The 24918-nt window shown below is 41.9% G+C and overlaps 1 protein-coding gene across 1 annotated transcript in view; it reads right to left on the reverse strand.

Moving 5' to 3' along the window:
* Positions 1-16265: 16265 nt before the first annotated feature.
* The window catches only part of LOC124616116 (phosphorylated adapter RNA export protein), a 112938-nt gene continuing 104285 nt past the window's right edge, over positions 16266-24918 (reverse strand). Inside the window, exon 6 of the mRNA XM_047144380.1 lies at positions 16266-16732. Coding sequence (XP_047000336.1) covers positions 16389-16732 — 344 coding nt within the window. The 3' untranslated portion in view covers positions 16266-16388. The remainder of the gene's footprint in view (positions 16733-24918) is intronic.

Consider the following 24918-nt stretch of genomic DNA (forward strand, 5'->3'; position numbering starts at 1 on the left):
ACGAATACGATTTTCTGCAACTGGGCGACGGTACTTCTACAAAATGACTGAATGTGATATTCCAGAGTCCACAAGAGCTTGGGCTGGTCGGCCATCCATTAGGACATCAACGTAATTTCCTATCATTTTTGTAGTGATCGACGGCAGAGGATTTTTCTCTTTAGCGGCCTCACCTCCAAGGCAGGTCGCACCCTTTAGTTTTCCAGGTTGCGGCGGCTAGGTGATTGGCTGGAGCTTCTAAACGGCTTGATCGGCTTGCTGAGGAGCGTACTCTCCACCAGCTAGCTTGGGGCGATATTGACATACGTCGTCCTGCAACCACATCTTCTTGTTCATCTTCGTCATCCCGGAGTTGGCGTTGGCTAAGATCGATCTGCTGTATTCTGGCACAGGCGTCATCAAATATCCGCCGCCTTTCTCGACAATAGCGCACCATATGTCCTGGTCGTCCGCAGTGGAAACATATACTGGTTGGTTATCCTGGGTCTTCCAGAGGTCAGTCTTCCTTGGTGCCCATACAGGTTCCTCATGCGGCATTGTAGGAATGTAACTTCGACTGGGTCTCAACTTTTTCACTGTTTTAAAGGGAAATGAAGGACGAGAGATTGGGTTCAATGTCTGTTCCACTTCCTCCCTTATGACCTCTTAAAGCGTCTCAGTTTTTTGCGCGCCATGCAATCCAAGTGCCTTCTGAACTTCCTCTCTCACTATCTGACAAAGAACGCTTGTGAAATCAGTTCCTTCCTCCATCACAGACATCGATATGACATTTGGAAGCCATTCAGACTTCTTGCATGTAATTCTTTTTTTATGGATTGTCTCGATATACTGGCATAATTTTATGAAGTCATCTGCTGTTGAAACCTGAATGTAGGATGCTGTCATTTCTCCTGGACGCTGGGTCCTGTCTTTAATTTATATTCAGCCTTGCAATTCATTTGTCATTGTGTGTCACCGAAATACTTTCCAGCTTGTGAACTTCTCCTCGTTGTTCTCATACCATTGCTTGGCAGTGCCCTTCAAAGTAGAAAAATACATTAGCCGAACACACGGTGTCATCTCATTTGTTAAATTTGGCTATATGCTAGTATACCTTCAGCCACTTTTTTGGATCTTGGCCATCGTCACCAGAGAACCCGGAAGGATGTCTCATATGGTGGCACACAGTTGCTGTCATCGTAACGTCCTCTTCTCCTTCTGTCTTGGATAGATTGTGATCTGTTGGATATGGCTCAAACCCGGGTTTCTCGTCTCATAAACGGTGGCTCTGTCGTGGGCTGATGGGAGCCTCTGTGTCATCGATAATGTGCGCTATCACAAATTCTAATACCCGGTGCCTCCACCAGAATAATGTCACATGGAAGAAGGTGTAATTAGATGAATGACGAACACTAACTTTGCTTAACGAAGGTTTGTTCAACACTTGCACATACAAGAGTGCAGAGCAAACTGCCTCCGGCCAGAACACATACAGTATATATACAGTTACAGAACATTCCAGTACAATGATTCTTGACATATGTGGATACTTCTAGAATGTACTCGAACCGAATATGGAAATTAAAATTTTACAGTTCATGTGAGTTTTGAAATCAACGACCCTCTATGCAACAGTTTACTATCATAACCACTACACCACAGTTCTACTTAGCTTCTGCGACATTGCTCCCTCCTTAAGAGAACAGCGTCTCTGTATTACGTCCTCTTAGTCCGGGAACAAGTCATCGTAACCACTACACCACAGTGACGGTGCTACTCAGCTTCTGCGACAATACTGATTGGATGTAAAAACCATGGAGGATATGCAGTACAGATATGATGAGAATAGAAGCTTTTGAAATGTAGTGCTACAGAACAATGCTGAAGATTAGATGGGTAAATCAGATAACAATGAAGCAGTACTGTATCAAATCAGGGATAAAAGAAATTAATGCCACAACTTGACTAAATGAACAAATTGATTGATAGGACAAATTCTGAGGTATCGTTGAATAATTAATTTCGTTATGGAGGGAAGTGAGGTATAAGCAATTACAGGGAGACAAACAGAGACTTGGCACTCTTCAAGCAGATTAAGTGGCTGTAGGAAGAAATGTCTTGCACATGATTGACTAGTGGGGAGAGCTGCATCAAACCTGTCTTCAGGCCTGAAGACCAAATCGACAATATTTCTGTACCTACATGGTCTATGGCCCACATTGAGAAGTTTTCGTGTTGTCCTCCAGTGTGCTTTCCACAGTAATTCCAAAGTGATGGAATGCTCTCCTCATCTTTCAAGTGGCCAGAGTGAATTAATAAAAATTAGAATGATTCCATGATTACATTTTTCACTCTTTTGGTAAATTGCAGGCTCTTTTGAAACTTTGTAACAGATAAAATTCTGTGCCACATTCAGATTTGAAGCCAGAATTTCACCTTACTGACTGAGTTATCCAGCCATGATATCTGAGCTGCTCTCACAGCTTCAATCCTGCAGGACCTCTCTCCTCTACTGTTCCAACTCTCAGGAAGTGCTATCCCAGCACAGTAGGCAAGGGACCATCCGCAAAAATTCTAGATAACAAGAGATGTACTGGCAGAAGTAGAACTGTGAAGGTAGGTTGTGAGTCATGAGTGGATAGCTTAGTCAGAGAGGTTGCAAGCTTGAATACTGGTCTGTCACACAGTTTTAATTATTTATGTTGACTATACTCATTTCCTTAATTGCATTTTGAAATAAGAGTTGGATCCCCTCTCTTGTTGATGCATTTCTCTTAGCCATGAAAAACTCAATCCTTTCTTCCCATGTTTATCACTTGGTTAAAGAATGAAATTAATATGAAAGCCCATTATTGGATATTTCATGTTGTTTTGGATTTCAAATTACGTGCTGCATGAAGTCACAGTTTTAGGACTTCTTGCTTCCTGAGCTCCAGCGGTTGTAAGAATGTTCCCGAAGTAAATAACACACAAAAACATGCCATCAAAAATTTATGCAGCAAATTTATGCACAGTTTAATGTGGTATTGCTAATATCACCACCTATTTTCTTTATTTTCTAATAAAATGATTTTTTGTTTTGTTTTAGAGACATTCTGGAAAAGATTTTTAAAACTGAACTTGATGATCCTACTGTCAAACATTACAACCTCTTATATTTAAGGTTTGATAGATTTTTGTTGTTTATGATACTGTAATTTTCCACATTTTCAAAATTTTTACTTTGTCTCTATATTTCATCACAGCGAAGAACTTATTATTGCAAATGAATAAAGAACAACAAGCTACTCCCACCTATAGATGACTGTACAAATATACTATTTCAAGTGTGAGAGACACATATTTTCACTCCCAAAAATAGATTGCCTTATGCACAATGTGTTTTAATGTGACTTGAAGCCATCAACAATCATCCCAATACCACACTGCCAACAGTAATTAAAACACAGCATGATTTAGGCAGTGTGTCTCTGGAAATGACTCTGCACAGGTATGTCTAGTATCAGAACTACATTTTTACAATCATCTGTAGGTGAATGGTAGCCATGTCTCCTGTTTCAGTTAGTTCTATCTCAAATTTTCATTGTCACAATACATTCCCCTTTATGATTGTACATTAAAAATTTTTTTTTTGGAAATATAAAAAAATATGTCACCATCAAGAACAGGCTATGAAGGACTCTGCCCCCCCCCCCCCCCCTCTACCCCCTACCAAACTGAACAACTTAGCCATATCTTTTGCCAGGACTCTGCTTATCATCATACCCGGGAATGAGGAACACATTACTCACGATCCTTCCTACCCCTTCCAAAACGGGGTTCTGCAGCCCACCCAATCTATGAAATATCCCAGTCCATCTTTATGACACACCTACTCCTAACCTCTTGCCATGCAGGTCTCACCCTTGTGGTAGGTGCAGAGGCAAGGCTTGTCTGATGCACCCATCCAGCACATCCTACTTCACTCCAATCACAAGCCAGTCCTATCCTATCTGAGGTAGGGCCACCTGTGACAGCAGTCATATCCTAGTCCATCCTATCGACAAACTTACTCTTAACCCCTTTCTCTGCTACAACTTCTATGTAACATTCTATGTGATCATGACCAACAACCAACTCAAATGAATGGCCAACACAAAACTATGACTGAGTGCAGAGTTTACAACATAGTGGCAGAATGTCTTGTTAAGCACTACATGCTCAATTTCAATGGCTACTTCACAGTCTGTGCTATCTAGAAGCCCCACCACCAGCACCTTAATGTAGACGAGTCGTCGTACCACACAGTTCAATCCTGTTCTAATCGTGGTCTCAACCTTCACTAACACCTGCCACACACCAACTTTAACCCATGATCCAACTCATCCTCACATTTGTCTCTTCACAGCCTTCCTCCCGCTCCTCTCTATGTCAAATCTAACCCATCCACGTCATTATGTAATTGGATGTCTCTATAGGCCCCCTGGCTCAGCAGCTGTTGTGGCTGAGCACCTGAAGGATAATTTGGAAAATATTTCGAGTAGATTTCCCCACCATGTTATAGTTTTGGGTGGAGATTTTAATTTGCCGGATATAGACTGGGAGACTCAAACGTTCATAATGGGTGGCAGGGACAAAGAATCCAGTGAAATTTTTTAAGTGCTTTATCTGAAAACTACCTTGAGCAGTTAAACAGAGAACTGACTCGTGGCGATAACATATTAGACCTTCTGGTGACAAACAGACCCAAACTATTTGAAACAGTTAACGCAGAACAGGGAATCAGCGATCATAAAGCGGTTACTGTATCGATGATTTCATCCGTAAATAGAAATATTAAAAAAGGTAGGAAGATTTTTCTGTTTAGCAAAAGTGACAAAAAGCAGACTACAGAGTACCTGACGGCTCAACACAAAAGTTTTGTCTCAAGTACAGATAGTGTTGAGGATCAGTGGACAAAGTTCAAAACCATCGTACAATATGCGTTAGATGAGTATGTGCCAAGCAAGATCGTAAGAGATGGAAAAGAGCCATCGTGGTACAACAACCAAGTTCGAAATCTGCTGCGGAAGCAAAGGGAACTTCACAGCAATCATAAACATAGCCAAAGCCTTGCAGACAAACAAAAATTACGCGAAGCGAAATGTAGTGTGAGGAGGGCTATGTGAGAGGCGTTCAATTAATTTGAAAGTAAAGTTCTATGTACTGACTTGGCAGAAAATCCTAAGAAATTTTGGTCTTATGTCAAAGCGGTAGGTGGATCAAAACAAAATGTCCAGACACACTGTGACCAAAATGGTACTGAAACAGAGGATGACAGACTAAAGGCCGAAATATTACATGTCTTTTTCCAAAGCTGTTTTACAGAGGAAGACTGCACTGTAGTTCCTTCTCTAGATTGTCGCACAGATGACAAAATGGTAGATATCGAAATAGACGACAGAGGGATAGAGAAACAATTAAAATCGCTCAAAAGAGGAAAGGCCGCTGGACCTGATGGGATACCAGTTCGATTTTACACAGAGTATGTGAAGGAACTTGCCCCCCTTCTTGCAGCGGTGTACCGTAGGTCTCTAGAAGAGCGTAGCGTTCCAAAGGATTGCAAAAGGGCACAGGTCATCCCCGTTTTCAAGAAGGGACGTCGAACAGATGTGCAGAACTGTAGACCTATATCTCTAACTTCGATCAGTTGTAGAATTTTGGAACACGTATTATGTTCGAGTATAATGACTTTTCTGGAGACTAGAAATCTACTCTGTAGGAATCAGCATGGGTTTCAAAAAAGACGGTCGTGTGAAACCCAGCTCGCGCTATTCGTCCACAAGACTCAGAGGGCCATAGACAAGTGTTCACAGGTAGATGCCGTGTTTCTTGACTTCCGCAAGGCGTTCTATACAGTTCCCCACAGTCGTTTAATGAACAAAGTAAGAGCATATGGACTATCAGACCAATTGTGTGATTGGGTTGAAGAGTTCCTAGATAACAGAACACAGCTTGTCATTCTCAATGGAGAGAAGTCTTCGGAAGTGAGAGTGATTTCAGGTGTGCCGCAGGGGAGTGTCGTAGGACCGTTGCTATTCACAATATACATAAATGAGCTTGTGGATGACATTGGAAGTTCACTGAGGCTTTTTGCAGATGATGCTGTGGTGTATCGAGAGGTTGTAACAATGGAAAATTGTACTGAAATGCAGGAGGATCTGCAACGAATTGACGCATGGTGCAGGGAATGGCAATTGAATATCAATGTAGACAAGTGTAATGTGCTGCGCATACACAGAATGATTGATCCCTTATCATTTAGCTACGAAATAGCGGGTCAGCAACTGGAAGCAGTTAATTCCATAAATTATCTGGGAGTACGCATTAGGAGTGATTTAAAATGGAATGATCATATAAAGTTGATCGTCGGTAAAGCAGATGCCAGACTGAGATTCATTGGAAGAATCCTAAGGAAATGCAATCCGAAAACAAAGGAAGTAGGTTACAGTACGCTTGTTCACCCACTGGTTGAATACTGCTCAGCAGTGTGGGATCCATAGCAGATAGGGTTGATAGAAGAGATAGAGAAGGTCCAATGGAGAGCAGCGCACTTCGTTACAGGATCATTTAGTAATCGAAAAAGCGTTACGGAGATGATAGATAAACTCCAGTGGAAGACTCTGCAGGAGAGACGCTCAGTAGCTCGGTACGGGCTTTTGTTTAAGTTTCAAGAACATACCTCCACCGAGGAGTCAAGCAGTATATTGCTCCCCCCTACATATATCTCACGAAGAGACCATGAGGATAAAATCAGAGAGATTAGAGCCCACACAGAAGCATACCGACAATCCTTCTTTCCACAAACAATACGAGACTGGAATAGAAGGGAGAACCGATAGAGGTACTCAGGGTACCCTCCGCCACAAACCGTCAGGTGGCTTGCGGAGTATGGATGTAGACGTAGATTATGTGCTGCACACAACTACCTCTAACTGCTGCTAGAAGAGGTCACTGGTGCTACATTCCTATCCTGTGCATCTGCTGCCCCTCCCTTCTAGCTGTCAGCCAATCTTCCCCAACCCCCTCTCATACTCCTTTCTCCCATTCCCAACCCCACCGAACACAACCTCCCACCCGAGTCAAGCTGTAGTGGTAGAACATTGCAGCCAGCTGTGCATATGTACACATAGGTCAAACTGCAAGTCCCGCTATAACCTAGTAAACCATTGTGGCGTTCAACTTAATCTTCTGGTTGGGAACAATGTTACCCAATTTTTTTAAGTCACTGGAACCATCTGAAATAATGTGTGAAGCTGACCGACGATGATATACCTTCAAATAGAATGGTAGGTCTTCTAAGCTTTTTAAAAAACTATAAATTGCTATCTACATAGCAAAACCTATTGTGGAGTCAGTCACAACAAGGCAAGGTTATCAAAAATGGAATGGTATCAATATCTCCCAAACCCACACTAAAAGCAACTAACATTCTGTCTTCATTTTGAGATTCAGGCAAAGTGACAACAGATATTTCCCCCACAGCTGTTGAAGGCTAGACAATAATAGCTATTTGAACATACACAATCTTTCTAGGTTTAGGGAAAGAAGTTAAAACGTCTTGTTTCCATGTGTCAGAAAATATTAAATTAAAAAGATAGGAGGTTACATAAAGGACTTTGTTGTAGTGCAGTGAACTGTTATGCACTGCAGACAAATGCTGAATTCAAACCCCATTTGGAGGAGCAGTCATTGTGAACTTAATAACTTGCAGAACTAGAATATGACCCACCACTCTTACTCTGCAACAGTGGTGTCCTGGATTCTAGGTGGCAGTAATTTAAGTGAACTGCTTCACCACTGTACAGACAACGATTCCTTTGCTGGTCTGGAGAATTCCAGTCTTGATTATAATAGTAATAGGACACTTCCTAATACCTCCTATACATAATCTCACCTGACAAAATATTAGTCACTCCCTTAAAAACACATGATCACTCTGGAGCACTTCATAGAAGCAAAGTGGTGTGTGCCAGTTGGTTATATAGAATGAACGCAGTAAGATAGGTCAACATGGAGACATGACAGAATGGTAGAAAGGAAATATTGTGTTTGGATGTGCCTATGACCACACTGTGAATAAAGCTGTCCAATTTGTTGGTGCAGCAACACACGCTGATGTGTCTATAAGTAGTAATGTGCCACTCACAGCCATACAAGAAAATGTTAGAAAACTGGTTGTAAAAAGATTTAAATCAGACATACCCTGAAAATGAGTATCATGCCTGTACTCTAATGTTTCCTTAAGCCAATATCTAATTTTTCACTCTTCAACTATCTGTCTTTTCCTGTTCATGATTCTGGGTGGATGTATTGTGCACCTGTCTGACAACAATATATATTTGTGTAAAAGTTTTTACAATATATCTTCTGGAAAGGGAGGCTGTTTCTTTCATTTATAAATTGCTCATCTTAAAAATGATGCCTGGATACACCGTAGTCAGCAAACTTTGGAAAACAAGGCGATATTATTTGTGATTGTATTATACTGCTTTCTTTATCAAGGAGCTGGAAGGTTCATCTTTTATTCAAGAAAGATGAGGTAAATATCACTCTCTTCAATGGACAGTTAATATACAGGGTGTTACAAAAAGGTACGGCCAAACTTTCAGGTAACATTCCTCACACACAAATAAAGAAAAGATGTTACGTGGACATGTGTCTGGAAACGCTTAATTTCCATGTTCAGAGCTCATTTTAGTTTAGTCAGTATGTACTGTACTTCCTCGATTCACTGCCAGTTGGCCCAATTGAAGGAAGGTAATGTTGACTTCAGTGCTTGTGTTGACAAGTGACTCATTGCTCTACAGTACTAGCATCAAGCACATCAGTATGTAGCATCAACAGGTTAGTGTTCATCACGAACGTGGTTTTGCAGTCAGTGCAATGTTTACAAATGCGGAGTTGGCAGATGCCCATTTGATGTATGGATTAGCACGGGGCAATAGCCGTGGTGCGGTACGTTTGTATCGAGACAGATTTCCAGAACGAAGGTGTCCCGACAGGAAGACGTTCGAAGCAATTGATCGGCGTCTTAGGGAGCACGGAATGTTCCATTCCAGCCTATGACTGGCAACTGGGGAAGACCTAGAACGACGAGGACACCTGCAATTCTTCGTGCAGTTGACGATAATCCTAATGTCAGCGTCAGAGAAGTTGCTGCTGTACAAGGTGACATTGACCACGTCACTGTATGGAGAGTGCTATGGGAGAACCAGTTGTTTCCGTACCATGTACAGCGTGTGCAGGCACTATCAGCAGCTGATTGGCCTCCACGGGTACACTTCTGTGAATGGTTCATCCAACAATGTGTCAATCCTCATTTCAGTGCAAATGTTCTCTTTATGGATGAGGCTTCATTCCAATGTGATCAAATTGTAAATTTTCACAATCAATGTGTGTGGGCTGACAAGAATCCGCATGCAATTGTGAAATCATGTCATAAACACAGATTTTCTGTGAACATTTGGGCAGACATTGTTGGTGATGTCTTGATTGGGCCCCATGTTCTTCCACCTACGCTCAATGGAGCACGTTATCATGATTTCATATGGGATACTCTACCTGTGCTGCTAGAACATGTGCCTTTACAAGTACAATACGACATGTGGTTCATGCACGATGGAGCTCCTGCACATTTCAGTCGAAGTGTTCGTATGCTTCTCAACAACAGATTCGGTGACCGATCGATTGGTATAGGTGGACCAATTCCATGGCCTCCACGCTGTCCTGACCTCAACCCTCTCAACTTTCATTTATGGTGGCATTTGGAAGCTCTTGTCTACGCAACCACAGTAACAAATGTAGAGACTCTTCGTGCTCGTATTGTGGACGGCTGTGATACAATACGCCATTCTCCAGGGCTGCATCAGCGCATCTGGCATTCCATGCGACGGAGGGTGGATGCATGTATCCTCGCTAACGGAGGACATTTTGAACATTTCCAGTAACAAAGTGTTTGAAGTTACGCTGGTACGTTCTGTTGCTGTGTGTTTCCATTCCATGATTAATGTGATTTGAAGAGAAGTAATAAAATGAGCTCTAACATGGAAAGTAAGCGTTTCCGGACACATGTCCACATAACATATTTTCTTTCTTTGTGTGTGAGGAATGTTTCCTGAAAGTTGGGCCGTACCTTTTTGTAACATCCTGTATAAATCAATTTAGACTGCTACAGTGGTAATCATAGCAAAGGACTGTAGAGTTGCGAACTTAAGACGCATGAATTGCTGCTGCTGACAGTATCCACCAGCCAAACACTTTGAAACAATTCACATTATTTGCACCTTCTTATGGCAACTGTACTTAAACGCCAGTATAAGTGGCATGTACTGCAGACATGCCTATTATTATTATTATTATTATTATTATTATTATGTGCGATTGGACCCATACGGATCACGCAAAGCTTTTCCAATTCAATTTTTTAATTCTCCAAACTTCTCTCATTCTTTCCCCATGAATTCTCTTTCTTTCCTCTGTCCATTTTGTCCCCTGTCTCTTGCAAACTTCATTCTCGGGTTGTACTTTCCAACTATTGATTTTTTGCCTGTATACATTTCTATTTATAACTTCTGAAGAATTTATTTGTGCATTTGCTAGATCTGTTTTGGTTTCTTGTATCCAGGGTATGGTTTTCAATTTTTCAATGTATATTAAAAGTTTGTGGGAGAGTCTGGGTGTTGGGAGTCTGTGGATATGACCGTAAAATTTTAGTCTTCTTTTCCGGATGTCTGCGGCGAGGTTAGATAATTTTTCTGTAGTTTTCCGAGACTGTATCCTGTATCCATCTACCGTTCTTTTTGGGCCAAGAATCTTTCTGATAATTTTGCATTCCTCTTTCAGGATGCCTTCCAGGTCGCCTTTTCTATGGAGTGTGAGTGTTTCGCTGGCATATAGTGCTTCGGGCTTGATTACTGTATTGTAGTGTCGTATTTTTGAGTGAATGGAGAGACACTTTTTATTGTAGATGTTGTGGGTTTTCCAGTATGCTCTTTTCAGTTTTTGCAGTCGAACTTTTTGTGCAGTTTTCTCTCCCCCTGTGGGTTCTAGGACCTCGCCTAAGTATTTAAAGAATGGAACTCTCTCAATTTGTCCATATTTTGTAGTCAGTTTTTGAGTTTCAAATTTTGAGCAGATGAATTTGGTTTTTTGGAAGGAAATTTGTAGCCCAACTTTTTCGGCGCATTCTTTGAGAATGTCTATCTGTTTAATTGCTGTGGTCTCGTTTTCTGCTAGAATGGCCACGTCATCTGCAAATGCCAAGCATGAAATTTTAATACCATCTTTAGATCTTCCTAGTTATATAGGCTTCCAGTAATTTTGATTATTCAGTTCTTTTTCCCATTCTCGGATGACTTTGTCTAAGACAAGGTTGAAGAGGAGTGGAGACAAGCCGTCACCTTGTCTGACGCCGGTTTTGATCAGGAAGGGCTCTGATATTTCACCCAGGAATTTTATCTTAGAAGTTGTGTTTGTGAGCGTTTCTTTGATAAGGTTTAGGGTTTTCGGATCGAGTCCTAGCTCCTCAAGGATAATAAAGAGAGATTGCCTAACGATTGAATCATAAGCCTTTGCAAAATCAACAAAGGAACAAATGATCGGACTGTTTCTGACTGCTTTGTATTTTAGTGTTGTCTTCAAATTGAAAATTTGTTCTGCACAGGATCGGTGAGGGTGAAAGCCAGCTTGGTATTCACCAATACTGTGTTCGAGTTGTTCTTGTGTTCGTTGAAGAAGACAAGCTGAGAGGATTTTATAAGTGACTTGGAGAAGGGAGATTCCTTGATAGTTGTTTATATCTGCCATGTCTCCCTTTTTATGCAGTGGATGAATTAGGGCGCATTTCCAATCTTCTGGTAGTTTTTCTGTCTGCCAAATGTCTGTGATGATTTGAGTGAGTTCTTTGAGGGAATTTGGTCCAAGATTTTTAAGTAGTTCTGCAGTGATATTATCTTCTCCGGATGCCTTGTTGTTTTTCAGTCTATGAATATGTCTTTGGATCTCCTCTAGTGTAGGTGGTGGCTATTATTATTATTATTATTATTATTACAAAAAATTAAGGACTTTTGAAAAAATTCTTTTTTACAGGAGTTTTTTTTTATGCATTTAGCTTCTTAGCACTGTTACTTATAAGTCATTTTTAATTCCTAAATATATTTTGAACATGAGATTTCCATTCATGAAACATTCAGTGAGCTATGCTCCAAAAAGGTTTTGGTACGTTTAGTGTTCGAAGTCCCTGATCTACGAGATCACAATGGAAGAGATGAGACTTTGGGAACTGCAGACTATTTAGTTCCAAGTAGACACTGAGGCTATAAACTCAAGTAGGGACATGCATAATTCAGCCAAACAAATTAACTACGGCAGAGGAAGTATCCCAGGCGTTGTTCACTATAGACGGTTTTGGTTTCACAGTTCTCCATCCCAATGGCACACATTAAGGTTAACTTCTTCACATAGAAGCTTGTACCATTATCAAGGTCGGACACTGAAGTCGTAGTGAATGTTCTGTTAACAATATATGTAATACAGAGCTTAGCAATTGGTGCCATTTGCTATTCTGAGATGTAAAACTTGTAACCATTTCCTGTCATGTCTACATATTTATGAAATCTTGGCCAATTGCATCAAAAGAAAAATTCAAATGACAAGACTATAAAATTAAAAGGAGCTAATGACCAGTAATTACTTACCTACACGAGGCAAAATCCCCGTATATAGATAACCAGAAAGACTTAAAAATGGATTGTTTCCTTAATCGATGGAATTTCATTATTTACTCAATTAATTTTTGTTTCCGTCCTTTCCCCTCCCCTTTCTGCTAGCTATCAACTACACTAATTATTCCACCTTTCATTTTTCGTCCTCCTTGATCCACCTCTACTTCCCTCCCAGTCTTTTAAACATATAACTGGACTGAAACTTATCAACGTGTTATCCTATACAGTATGTATATGCCACAGGACAACCTGGAAATCCAGGAAAAATACAGAAATGTTTTCACCTGGGTAAAATCTGGGAAAAACCAGGGAATTTTTTAGAATCCCAGGAATTTTTCGCTGTTTTAGTTTTCTGTAAAATTTTTGTAATTTTGACTGGTAAGAACTGATATTCTAACAAAGAATAATACTTCAGCTCACTACTGCAGAATAATACTGTACCAATCAAACACAAACAAGATAATAACACCAAAATACAACTTTAGCTGCAAAGAAGCTGCATCATTTACAACAACAAAATACAGTGCACACGCAAGCGTCTGTTGACAGCAAAATGTGTCGGAGGTTTTAGGACGAAGACTATGCCATACTTCGTAACAATAAACTGCTTTCAATGGCTGACATTACAACTGTTTACATTTCTAACAGGTTGTGAGAAAATATTGCAAATGATGGTTTGAGAAGTGTTATTTTCAATGTAAATTTCCTTTTACACAAGATGAATTGCGTTATGTGTGAGAATGTGTGATGAATTTCTTACATTACAGAGTGTCTGACTCTCATTCAGAACTTATCACATTTTAAGGATCAGGCACTTAGAAAAATTTTGGGCCCAGAAGACCCATCCATTTATGCCTTGGGCCCAGAAGACCATCCATTTATGCCATTATTTAAAATTTTACTGGCACGTGTGTGTGTGTGTGTGTGTGTGTGTGTGTGTGTGTGTGTGTGTGTGTGTGTGTGTGTGTGTGTGTCTGATGTATCTAAATGTGTAAAATGCGCTAAAAGGGACCAAACTTCAAGGTTAGTTTTACATATTTATTTTAGTTCTTTTGTAGATTACAATTTATGCAGTAATGAGAGCAAAAAGCACAATTATCCTTCAAAAAGAAAGTGTGAGGTGAGTTATTGAGCAATTTCACACATAATTGGCTTTTCTATGGAAAACAAAAAAATGGTTCAAATGGCTCTGAGCACTATGGGACTCAACTGCTGAGGTCATTAGTCCCCTAGAACTTAGAACTAGTTAAACCTAACTAACCTAAGGACTTCACAAACATCCATGCCCGAGGCAGGATTCGAACCTGCGACCGTAGCGGTCTTGCGGTTCCAGACTGCAGCGCCTTTAACCGCACGGCTATGGAAAACACATATTCAGCCTGATAACCCACAAAATGTTCACTGCCCAGAAATTTATAATTGTGTTTGTCAGAAATATTCAGCTGTTGCAATTTAAGCTTTACTCTTAGGATTCTTCATAGCCACACCCCTCAGAAAAAACAGCAAAACATTTTTGACAACCAATGTTATATGTAAAGCTTAGCTTTTCTTGTAGCTATGCTTTATCTACTTTAATTTAAACCAGTAACTTTCCCCACCTGTGTGTTTGCACTGCTTAATAGTGATGTTACTATTGGCTGACTCCATCATGTGTCCTGTGCTCTGACTATCTGCTGTAACCGAACTGGCGAGATCACTTGATATGACCTGTGGCTGGCTGACAAAAACACATCGCAATCTCAATTTCTGTGCTTCAGAAGTTACTGTTGTGGAATTTGTATTTACACATTTTTTTTTACAAAATACACATTGTATATGTTCCCACACTTCAAAGATCTTTCCTAAATGCGTAGTTTTTTTTTTTTTTTTTGTCATGTGTTTCATTTCTTAAAGTGCCAGAAGTTCTAAGCTGGTGTATAAAACCTTTACCATTCAAAGAACTGATAATTTCTACAGCTCCAAGGGGAAGTGTATTGTCTCGTAACATAGAAAATATGTGCCTCCACCAGACAAAAAGTATATTTTCACCCAGGAAAAAGTTTATTTTTAACCAGGAAACTTTTCTGTCCCCTTATACACCCTGTTGTACCTCCAACTCTCTCTGACCCCTTCCCCTTCATGTCTATCTCTCATTTTATTCATGACAGGTGGATTCCTCTCAGCTTGTTATCTGTCATTTGTCTCCCCATCCCAATATTCCACAACCTATCCCCTTTCTTCCATGAGGAAGGAACATATTCTTTATGAAATGTCTATCTTTACAACAACCCACTTACTTTAACATCCATACATAGAACAAAAGACAACGTCAAGTTCCATTCTACCAAAACTCTATCCCCACACTTTACTCCAGTCTTGGACACAAAAGCTATTATTAAATAAAGGAATTTTTTGGCAACAAAAGCATTATCTTTGGAGTATAAGGTCGAAACTTGTGCTGGCAGTTGAAGATTAAAGATTAACTTAGATATTTCACATTATGGATAATGTGTCCAAATTATATTAATTATGTTTCAAACATTGTAAATCATCATACAACTAAATACACCATTTGTACCTGCTGAGCCACCAATACATTGATTAATGATTTAAATTTGTTTGTAATAAAACAATAAAACTCTGATTCACTGGGGGCACTTGAAAGCTGCCCCCCTCCCCCTCCCGCACACGCACCTTCCGCCATCGTCAGTATTTTAACTGACTAGTAAACTGTAGATACAGGACAGGTTTTAGTCATAAATTCCAATAATTTGGGTAAAGAATCTTTCCAGTGATATAATGTAATTGATTTCTTACAATATGTCTATTAGCATCGCATAATTCATTTTTATTTTTTAGAGTATATGGAGGCTGATGGTACTACTATCCAAAATGAACTACTGCTTTTATAATAAAACTTTTTCTTTTTTGTCATATGATTTATTATTATTAAGTTTGAGGCCAAAAATTTCTCTCTGAGAATTTAGGTAACAACTCACAGAACAGTAGAGGTGTCAACAGGCACATAAATAAGACTGAAACCTTGCTAGCTTTCAGACAAATCAGTTCTAAAAAGGATTCGTCCAAAGCTAGCAAAGTTTTCAGTCATGTTTATGTGTCTGAAGATGACTCAACATCTCTAATATTTGGTGAGTGGTTATCTTTATTGCTAAATTGTTTAAATTCTTCTATGATTTTCCACTGCCATTTCTGTGAATTTAGTTTGATAATGAGGAGCTGTGCTCTCTACTGGATTCTTGAAATTGACTTCCAAATTGGTTTTGTCTTTTCTGAAATTATGGTTTGTTGTATTCCTGAACAGATACAACTATCTGAGCCCCATTCAGACACCTAGTGCTCATACTGCAACTTCATCACATCTGATAACCATAAGCTTCCAGATTCTGCGAGAAAACTACATTAAACAAATTTTGATATCTCTCTCTGAGCAAGATTTTCACAATTTTTTCTGTGAGAATTTAGATTTGGTTGCATACCCTATTCAGAAATTGGCTTCTGATTGCCAATGCTGACTGAAATCTGTAATTGAAGCAATAGTCATCATAATTTTTATAGTAACTTTATTTTAGTGAACAAGTAAAAATTTTTCATCAAAGAAAAAAGTTCAAGTTTGCACATTTAATTCTTCCATCAGTCATTTAGTACACTGAACTGCGTATTTGAGACCTAAAACAGGTCCATGGGGTTGCAAGACACATCCAAGAAGTCGTCATCACCGTAAGTGACAGTACAGCGGTTGCTTTCACAACCTCTGTTCTCAAACGATATCTGTGCAGTCCTATCCTCTCCGTCACTGCTGTTATCCCGTCCATCTGTTGCTGGTGATGGGGGAGGAGGAGGATTAGTGGTGTCTTCCTTGTCTGTAGCCTCTGCTTCACCCTCTTCCTTGTCTGTAGCCTCTGCTTCACCCTCTTCTCGTTCATCATCGTCATCGTCGTCATCATTTGCCTTCGCTGCAGCTAGTTCAGCTCTAGTTAGTAGTGTTGGAAGGTCCATATCTGACAATTTATCTGTAAATAAAGATGAAATCATGTTTTTAAATAGATAAATAATTGGGGGGGGGGGGTGGAGGGGGGGGGGGGGGGGGGGGAGGAGGAGACTGGTGAGCGACACAACCACACAAACTGGAGAAATATCCTTGTCAAGTAATTCTCTCCGAGTTATGTGTGTCTAATTTCATTAACTCATGCCTCTTTCACTCCTCCATTCCCACTATTTTCATCTATACCAACCATAGCTTACTCTACTGTTAAAATAATCTATTAGTGAGAACACAATTCAGTTGCTAATGTCACTTTTGCATAGCAGTAATCAACCAATTTCATTAGGTCTGTTTAAAAGTACAACAATGGATACAACTTGTTGGTGTTACACATAAGGAAGCAAAATAATTTACAATCTATGAAATATGATCTAATTTACAGTAGGGCAAACTATTGCAAACGCACTTCTTCATCAATGCATTTTTGGCCTCTAGACATGGATGTGTTTAGTATTCATAAAAAGAATACTTGCTGTTATCCTACATGAACAAATGTTTTAATTCACTGGATTAGTCATAAACACAATGTTTAAAAACAGGAATCTGGAGGGAAAAAAAGAGAGAGAGAGAGAGAGAGAGAGAGAGAGAGAGAGAAAAAAAACATAAAAAGTGACCCATATGGAGTAGGCCTTTTTTCGCTAAGTTAAGGTTCCAGCAATATTTTTATTCAAGCATGAATGTTTCCGGCTATGATGGGATGTAAGTATAAAATCAATCCCATGGTCTTTTGCTTCCTTTTGTCCAACATCTGTGTTGAAAATTGCAATAGAATGAAACGGCATGTGATTTTGAGCATGCCAAAAATTTATTTAAATCCTCAAGTTCAGTTCATGAGGAATTCTAGTCTAACAAGAATATGTTCCCAAGAGTGTGACTTACTTTTTTTAAGCCACTTATATGGTGATGTAGGCTGTTGGTTGGTTGGTTGGATTAAAAGAGGGGAAATGGACCAAACTACGACATCATCAGTCCCTTGTTCCGAATAAAACAATGCCATAAGTGCGAGAATAAAACGAACGAGACTGACAACTCAAAACGGAATGAAAGGAAAAATCACAAGAACAATAAGGGGCAACAAACATGTAAATGGACAAAAAGGGACAAGAAAACCACAGAAACACAAGAAATGGGATGAAGAGATTAAAACAATAAAGCAGATTACCACGGCTGGCTGACCAAGAGAACAAAAAGGAGAAGCCAGCCACTCTGCAACACATTAAAACCTCCACCCTAGAAGCATTAGGGTGGAGGACACTGAGGGACAGAGGACATGCACTAAAACTTAGATCAAATGATAAAACCCTCCCTCACAAATAAAACATAGAACTAAATCAGCTGATGAGCCATTGTCAGAGAAAATTAGCAGTGATGAGTCCAGTAACCCAATATTTTGTTGCTGGGCAGTCAAAGTGTGACAGTGCACCAGAATATGGGCCACTGTCAACTGGGTCAGGGTGTATATGTGGACAAAGAAAAAAAAATCCCGGATTTTTCCTGGATTTACCGGTTGAAAATACACTTTCTCCCGGGTGAAAATACACTTTTTCTGTGTTAAATGACAGTTCCCCAGCACTGTAAACCTTATCAATCCTTAGAATGTTTATGGTTTTCTACACAGACGTAGAATTTGCTGGCACTATAGAAAACAAAACCCGCGAGGGGGGGGGGGGAGGAGATGACGACGACACGTTTTGGAAAGATCTTTGATGTGCAGCAACATGTGCGCTGCATTTCTTCATTTTACGGAGGTATAAATTCAAATTCCACCAAATACTGCAGGCTACTTTCCGAAGCAATGAAATCGAGATTGCGATGCGCTTTTGTAAGCCAGTCATAGCTCACGTCACGTGATCTCGGCAGCTGATGACAGCACAGGACATGTAGTGTAATCAACCAATAGCAAGACCACTCCTAAGTAGTGCAAACACACAAAAAGAAAAGTTAATGGTTTAAATTAATATACATAGTTTTGCTAGAAGAAAAACAATGCTTTCACAAATAATATTGGTCTCTAAGATTAATAAGCTGCAAGAGAAGCTTTTAATAACGATATAAAAGTCTGATCTTCTGGGCTCGAAATTCTTCTAGATGGTCGTCCTCAAAGAGTTGATTTTTAAACGAGACTCAAACGCTCTGTGATTTAAGAAATTCATCGTACATTCTCGTTCATAGTTCATCTTGCGTAAAATGAAATTTACTTTGAAAGTAACACTTTTCAAACCACCATTCGCAATATTTTCCCATGACTTGTTAGAAATCGGTTCATTTCAGCAGTTGCCAGAGAACGTCAGATAACAGGCGTCACTGCGCCTGCGTAGCTACGATGACGCAGGAAGCCCATATGTTCGTACGTGTAAAATATTAAAAGATCTTGCATTATGTCATAAAAGAAACAAGACATCAAAGGATACTTCAGGAGCATCGGAATGTCGTGAACTATACTAAAATGCATAATTTGGCTTAAAGTGCACAATTGTATGACCAGATTCAGATGTAAATTTTCTTGAGTACCAGTACTGTATTATCTCAGGCCAGCTGGGATGGCCGAGCGGTTGTAGGCGCTACAGTCTGGAACCGTGCGACCGCTACGGTCACAGTTTCGAATCCTGCCTTGGGAATGGATGTGTGTGATGTCCTTAGGTTAGTTAGGTTTAAGTAGTTCTAAGTTCTAGGGTACTGAAGACCTCAAGTCCCATAGTGCTCAGAGCCATTTGAATTTGTATTATCTCATGTTGGGTTCTTTATTATGGCATAATGCCATACGAACTAGCAGATGGAAAACGTGCACTTGAAATACAGCAAACAGTTGAAACTAGACAACAGTGTGAAATTAAACACATTGTTTCAAATAAATTGACGGCCTCAGCGCAAAATATTAATAAAAGCCAAATCTCTTTAGCAAACCGACAAAAATAAATTCATTGCTCTGCAAGGTGATTAATGCTTGACTGTCAGAAAGGTGGAAATAAAACCTGAAACTAGCGACATATTTTAGCCTTCCGTAATTATGTGAACGTATTTTAATTGATTTGGTAGCTCCTGGCCACAGAAATCCGTTTTGTTTTCATTTAATGTGAGAGCAATAAACGAAGAGGAAACAGCAAAATCACTAAACGTAAACACAGGTCATGTGGAGATTACCCACCTCCCCACTACAACTCAGACTGCTCTGTGCAAATGCCCCGGATCTACGATATTTCCAAACCGGTGCAATTTAGGTAGTGGCGCCCAGCCACACATCTGTAGCCAGAAGCGGGAGAAGGTACTACTCATAGGCGACTCAACTGCACATGCGCAACAGCCCGCCCCCAATTCTCCAAATAAATCAAATGTAAACAGCTGTCAAGTCATGCTCATCGGATGCAATTTGTTGTTAGGAAGCACTACATATTCTCCCTAAAGCCTTTGACACACTTTGGTTGGCAGACGCTTGTATGAGCATTGTGTTTTGTTGTTGTATATGGCGCATTTTCTTTGCGACGTAAGTTTTATATTCGTTTCTCCCCCCCTCCCTCTCGTTCATGTTTTTTTGCTGTAGCATTATTCAGCAGAAGCGGGATACAGTAATATCCTTCGTTAGAGCATTGGTTCTTACCAGTCAAAATCACAAAAATTTAACTGGTAACTAAAGCAAGGAAAAATTCCCGGGTTTTTCCCAGTTTTCTCCCGGACGAAAAAATTCCCGGGTTTTTCCCGGATCTCCTGGGTCGTATACACCCTGTGGGTGCTCCACCGACGCTCAGGCAGGTCTTCACGGTACAGGAGGTAACCGTGGGTCGCCCAAGCATGGCCAATGCGGAGCTGGCAAAGGACAACTGATTCCCTGCGAGGCCCGCGTGGAAGAATTCCACACATTCGTAGTCTCCTTAATGACACGCTGTTTGTTTTGTGTACTGTTCTGCTATTCTGTCTCCCACAGCCGAAAAACCCTACGGCATAAGTCAGAACGAAGGTCAGGTTCAGGGATGCCCATCTCTAGAAGCGGTTTCCAAGTAGCTTGTTTGGCCAACCTGATGGCAAGTTCATTGCCTGGGATGCCGACATGTCCTGGGGTCCACACAAACACCACTGAATGACGGGACCGGTCCAGGGCATAGATGGACTCCTGGATGGACACTACCAAAGGATGGTGAGGGTAGCACTGGTCGATAGCTTGTAGGTTGCTCAAGGAGTCAGTACATAGAAGAAACGATTCCCCAGGGGATGAACAGATATACTGAAGTGCACAAGAGATGGCCACCAGCTCCGCAGTGAATACACTGCAGCCATCGGACAAAGAATGATGTTCAAAGTGTGTACACCACTTCAGAGCCCCGGAACACGTCAAGATTCGAGAGGAAGTGACAGCTGAGGCTCAGGTGACAGGTCCAGGCGAATCTGCGGCTTAGGTGTACACCATGGAGGTGTATGCGGACGGACTCTGATGGGAGGTGGTAAAGGGAAGGGCTCCAATTCAGACAGAAGGGATCGCACGCGAACCGCAATCGTTAGCCGTGACCCGGGCCGCTGATGCGGGAGACGAACTGCCGCGGGTGGATAAAGGAGACAGTAATTCGGATGCTCAGGAGAACTACAAATGCGTACAATCTACCTGGCAAGCAGTTGTGCACGTCAAATATGCAATGGAGGGACTCCGGCCAACACCAGGACACTGATCACAGGACTCTTTCTAAAACCTCTCGTCGCTAGGCGAATGCCACAGTGGTGCACTGAGTTGAGTAAAAACAACGCTGAGGGTGCCGCCAAACCATAAACAGACTCCCATAGTCAAGGCGGGACTGAACAAGGGCTTTGTAGAGCTGCAGTAGAATAGAGTGAGCTGCACCCCAGTTGGTGTTGCTCAGGCAGCGGAGAGCATTGAGGTGCTGGCAGCACTTCCGCTTAAGCTAACGAAGGTGAGGTAGCCAAGTCAATTGGGTGTCAAAAACCAGTCCTAAGAATCAATATGTCTCCACTACTGTGATTGGATCGTCATGAAAGTAAAGTTCTGGTTCCAGATGAGCGGTACATCGACAGAACTGCTTGACACATGAATTAGCGGACGAAAACAAACTGGAAGTTGTGGGCGAGAGCCCATGACTGCGCCTTGTGGATGGCTCCCTGTACGCACCGCTCAGAAACACCACTACTGGTAGATCAGTATGAAATGCAGAAGTCGTCTGCATACAGAGAGGGTGAGACGGACGGCATACAGCTGCTGCTAGACCGTTAATGGCCACTAAAAATAGTGATACACTAAATACAGAGCCCTGCGGGACCCCATTCTTCTAGATATGGGGGCAACTATGGGAGGCAACAACTTGGACACGGAAAGTACGGAGTGACAGGAAATTCTGGATAAAAATCGTGAGTGAACATTCTGTTGGCGCCCACCTACATAGGGAGAAATGATCATCACAATAAAATAAGAGAAATCACGGCTTGCTCAGAAAAATTTAAGTGCTCGTTTCTCCCGAGCGCTGTTCGAGAGGGGAACGGTAGAGAGATAGCTTGAAGGTGGTTCACTGAACCCTTTGCCAGCATTTAATTGTGAATATCAGTGTAATCACGTAGAGGTAGACATAGCGGGCTTCGGAGACCCCACCTGTATAATGTGGCAAGGATATGACGTCATCAGGTGGTGTCATACGCTTCGTATAGATCAAAAAAGATGGCAACAAGGTGTTGGCTGTTCGGATGGCAGACTCGAGGGACACATGATTATTCAGTGCCCATGGCAGAAGCCACCCTGACATGGAGCCAGTAGACCACGTGACTCCAAGACCCAATCCAACTGCCGACACACCATACGTTCCAGCAGCTTACAAACAACGTTGGTAAGGCTGATGGGCCAATAGCTATCCACATCAAGCAAGTTTTTACCAGGTCTGAGCACTAGAACGATGGTGCTCTCCCACCAATGTGATGGGAAGACACCATCGTACCAGATCCGGCTGAAGATGACAAGGAGATGGTGCTTGTAGTCAGATGAGAGATGTTTAATCATCTGACTGTGGATCCAATCCGGCCAGGAGCCTGGTCAGGGCAATGTGCAAGTGTGCTGAGGAGCTCCCACTCGGTAAATGGAACATTCTAGGGTTCACTGTAGCATGTAGTGAACAATAGGATTTTCCCTTCCATCCCCCGTTTGAAGGTGCGAAAGGATGGGCGTGTAGTTCTCCAATGCAGAGGCTCGAGCACAGTACTCAACAAAGTACTCGGCAATCCCATTTGCTTCGGTACATAGTGTGCCATTGATGGTAATGCCTGGGATACCTGTTGGGGTCTGGTACCCAAAAAGATATCTGATCTTTGTCCAGACTTGGGAAGGTGATGTACGGCACCCAATGGTCGACACGTACCTCTCCTAACACTCCTGTTTCCGTCGTTTTATAAGCTGACATACATGGGCACAGAGCCGCTTAAAGGCTATCAGATGCTCTAGGGAAGGGTGTCGCTTATGTCGCTGTAGAGCTCGCTGACGCTCTGTAACTGCCTCAGCGACTTCTGGCGACCACCAAAGGACTGTCTTTTGCCGGGGTACCATAAAGAGCAAGGGATTGTGTTTTCTGCCGCAGAAACGATTGTAGTAGTCACCTGCTCAACTATCACATCAATGTTACTATGTGGGGGAGAGTCAATGGTGACAGTAGAGGTGAAAGTTTCCCAGTCTGCCTTGTTTAAAGCCCATCTGGGCAGGTGTCCGTGGGTCTGACACTGGGGCAGTGACAGGAAGATGGGGATGTGGTCACTACCACCAGGTCATCATGTGCTCTTTTGTGGATAGATGGGAGAAGTCTTGGGCTGCAAATTGATAAATCAATGGCTGAGTAACTACCTCGAGCCACACTGAAATGTGTGGTGGCCCCAGCATTTAAGAGGTCGAACTGAGACAGTTAAGTTTCGACAGCTCTGCCTCGGCCAGTAAGCACGGAGTCACCCCACAAGGGGTTATGGGCATTAAAATCTCCCAAAAGTAGTAAAGGTTTTGGGAGTTGATCAATCATTGCAGCTAATATATACATTGCAAACAGATATTTCATGCGTCGTCCGTATTCTGAGAGCCACAGCTTCAAGAGGGGTTTGAAGGGGCACAGTTTCACTACACGCTACAGACTGAGTTTAGGACATAAACGCAAACTCCACCTGACACTTGATTATAGTCGCTACGGTTCCTGTAATATCCCTTATAGCCGAGGAGGGCAAGGGTCCACATTGTCAAGGGCCAGGTTTCCCGGAGGGCAATGCAGAAAGCAGGTGTACAGCTTAACAGTTGCCATAGCTCAGCCAGGCGGTGGAAAAAAAAAGGCTACAATTCCACTGGAGGATGATCTCATCGTGACACTGGGAAGGCATGGAACAATCAATGAGGCAGTTTAAGCCTCAGGTTCACCTGTTGCCTCCGACTTTTGCATGAACAGTCTATATCCATTGTGTCTGAGGGTCCAGCGAGATCCAGGTCCTCAGTGGATGCCAGAATCTCCCATCCCCCATCCTCAGATGCAGAGCTTGCAGGTTGCGCTGGTGTGGGTGCCACCTCAAGTTCCTTGTTCTTGGGGGTCTTCTTTTCTTGATTTCTTGTGCTGTTCTTTGGGTCTCCCTGGCTGGGACGACTTCATTGAGTCAGCCTCCGGAACTGAGGATGATCGTGAAGCCCTACACCCAGTTGCTTTTGGGCTTTTCACTGGCAGGTGTCACCTTTCCCACTAGCAGAAATCTGGGAAGGGAGCGAAGCAAGAGACCCCTTCCTAGCGAGAGGAGCCGAAGAAGCCTTACGCTTTTCCGGCTCAGAAGTGGGGACTGAAATCCCCGATTTGGAGGGGGGCGGGGGGGCGGGGGGGGGGGGGTGTAGCTCCCAAAGTAGGTGGTATAGGAGCAACAGGGAGGGAAGTGCCCGCCACCATCAAGTGGGCAGGTGTTGTCTCCCGCTTCCGAGAGGCGACAGGAATTCGAGGAAGTGATGGGGCGACAACTGTTCTCATAGCGACGGCATATGAAGAGGTCACAGCTACAGGATGTAGGCGCCCAAATTTCATCTTAGCCACATTGTAGGTCAAGTCGGTCTAGCGTCTTGTATTCCACGATTTGCCTCTCTTTCTGTAAACTCCTGCAGTCTGGCAAGCAAGGTGCATGATTCTCTCCGCAGTTGACACAGGGGAGGCGGGGCACATGGAG

The sequence above is a fragment of the Schistocerca americana genome, chromosome 5, assembly GCF_021461395.2.
Source record: "Schistocerca americana isolate TAMUIC-IGC-003095 chromosome 5, iqSchAmer2.1, whole genome shotgun sequence".
Lineage (NCBI taxonomy): Eukaryota > Metazoa > Arthropoda > Insecta > Orthoptera > Acrididae > Schistocerca > Schistocerca americana.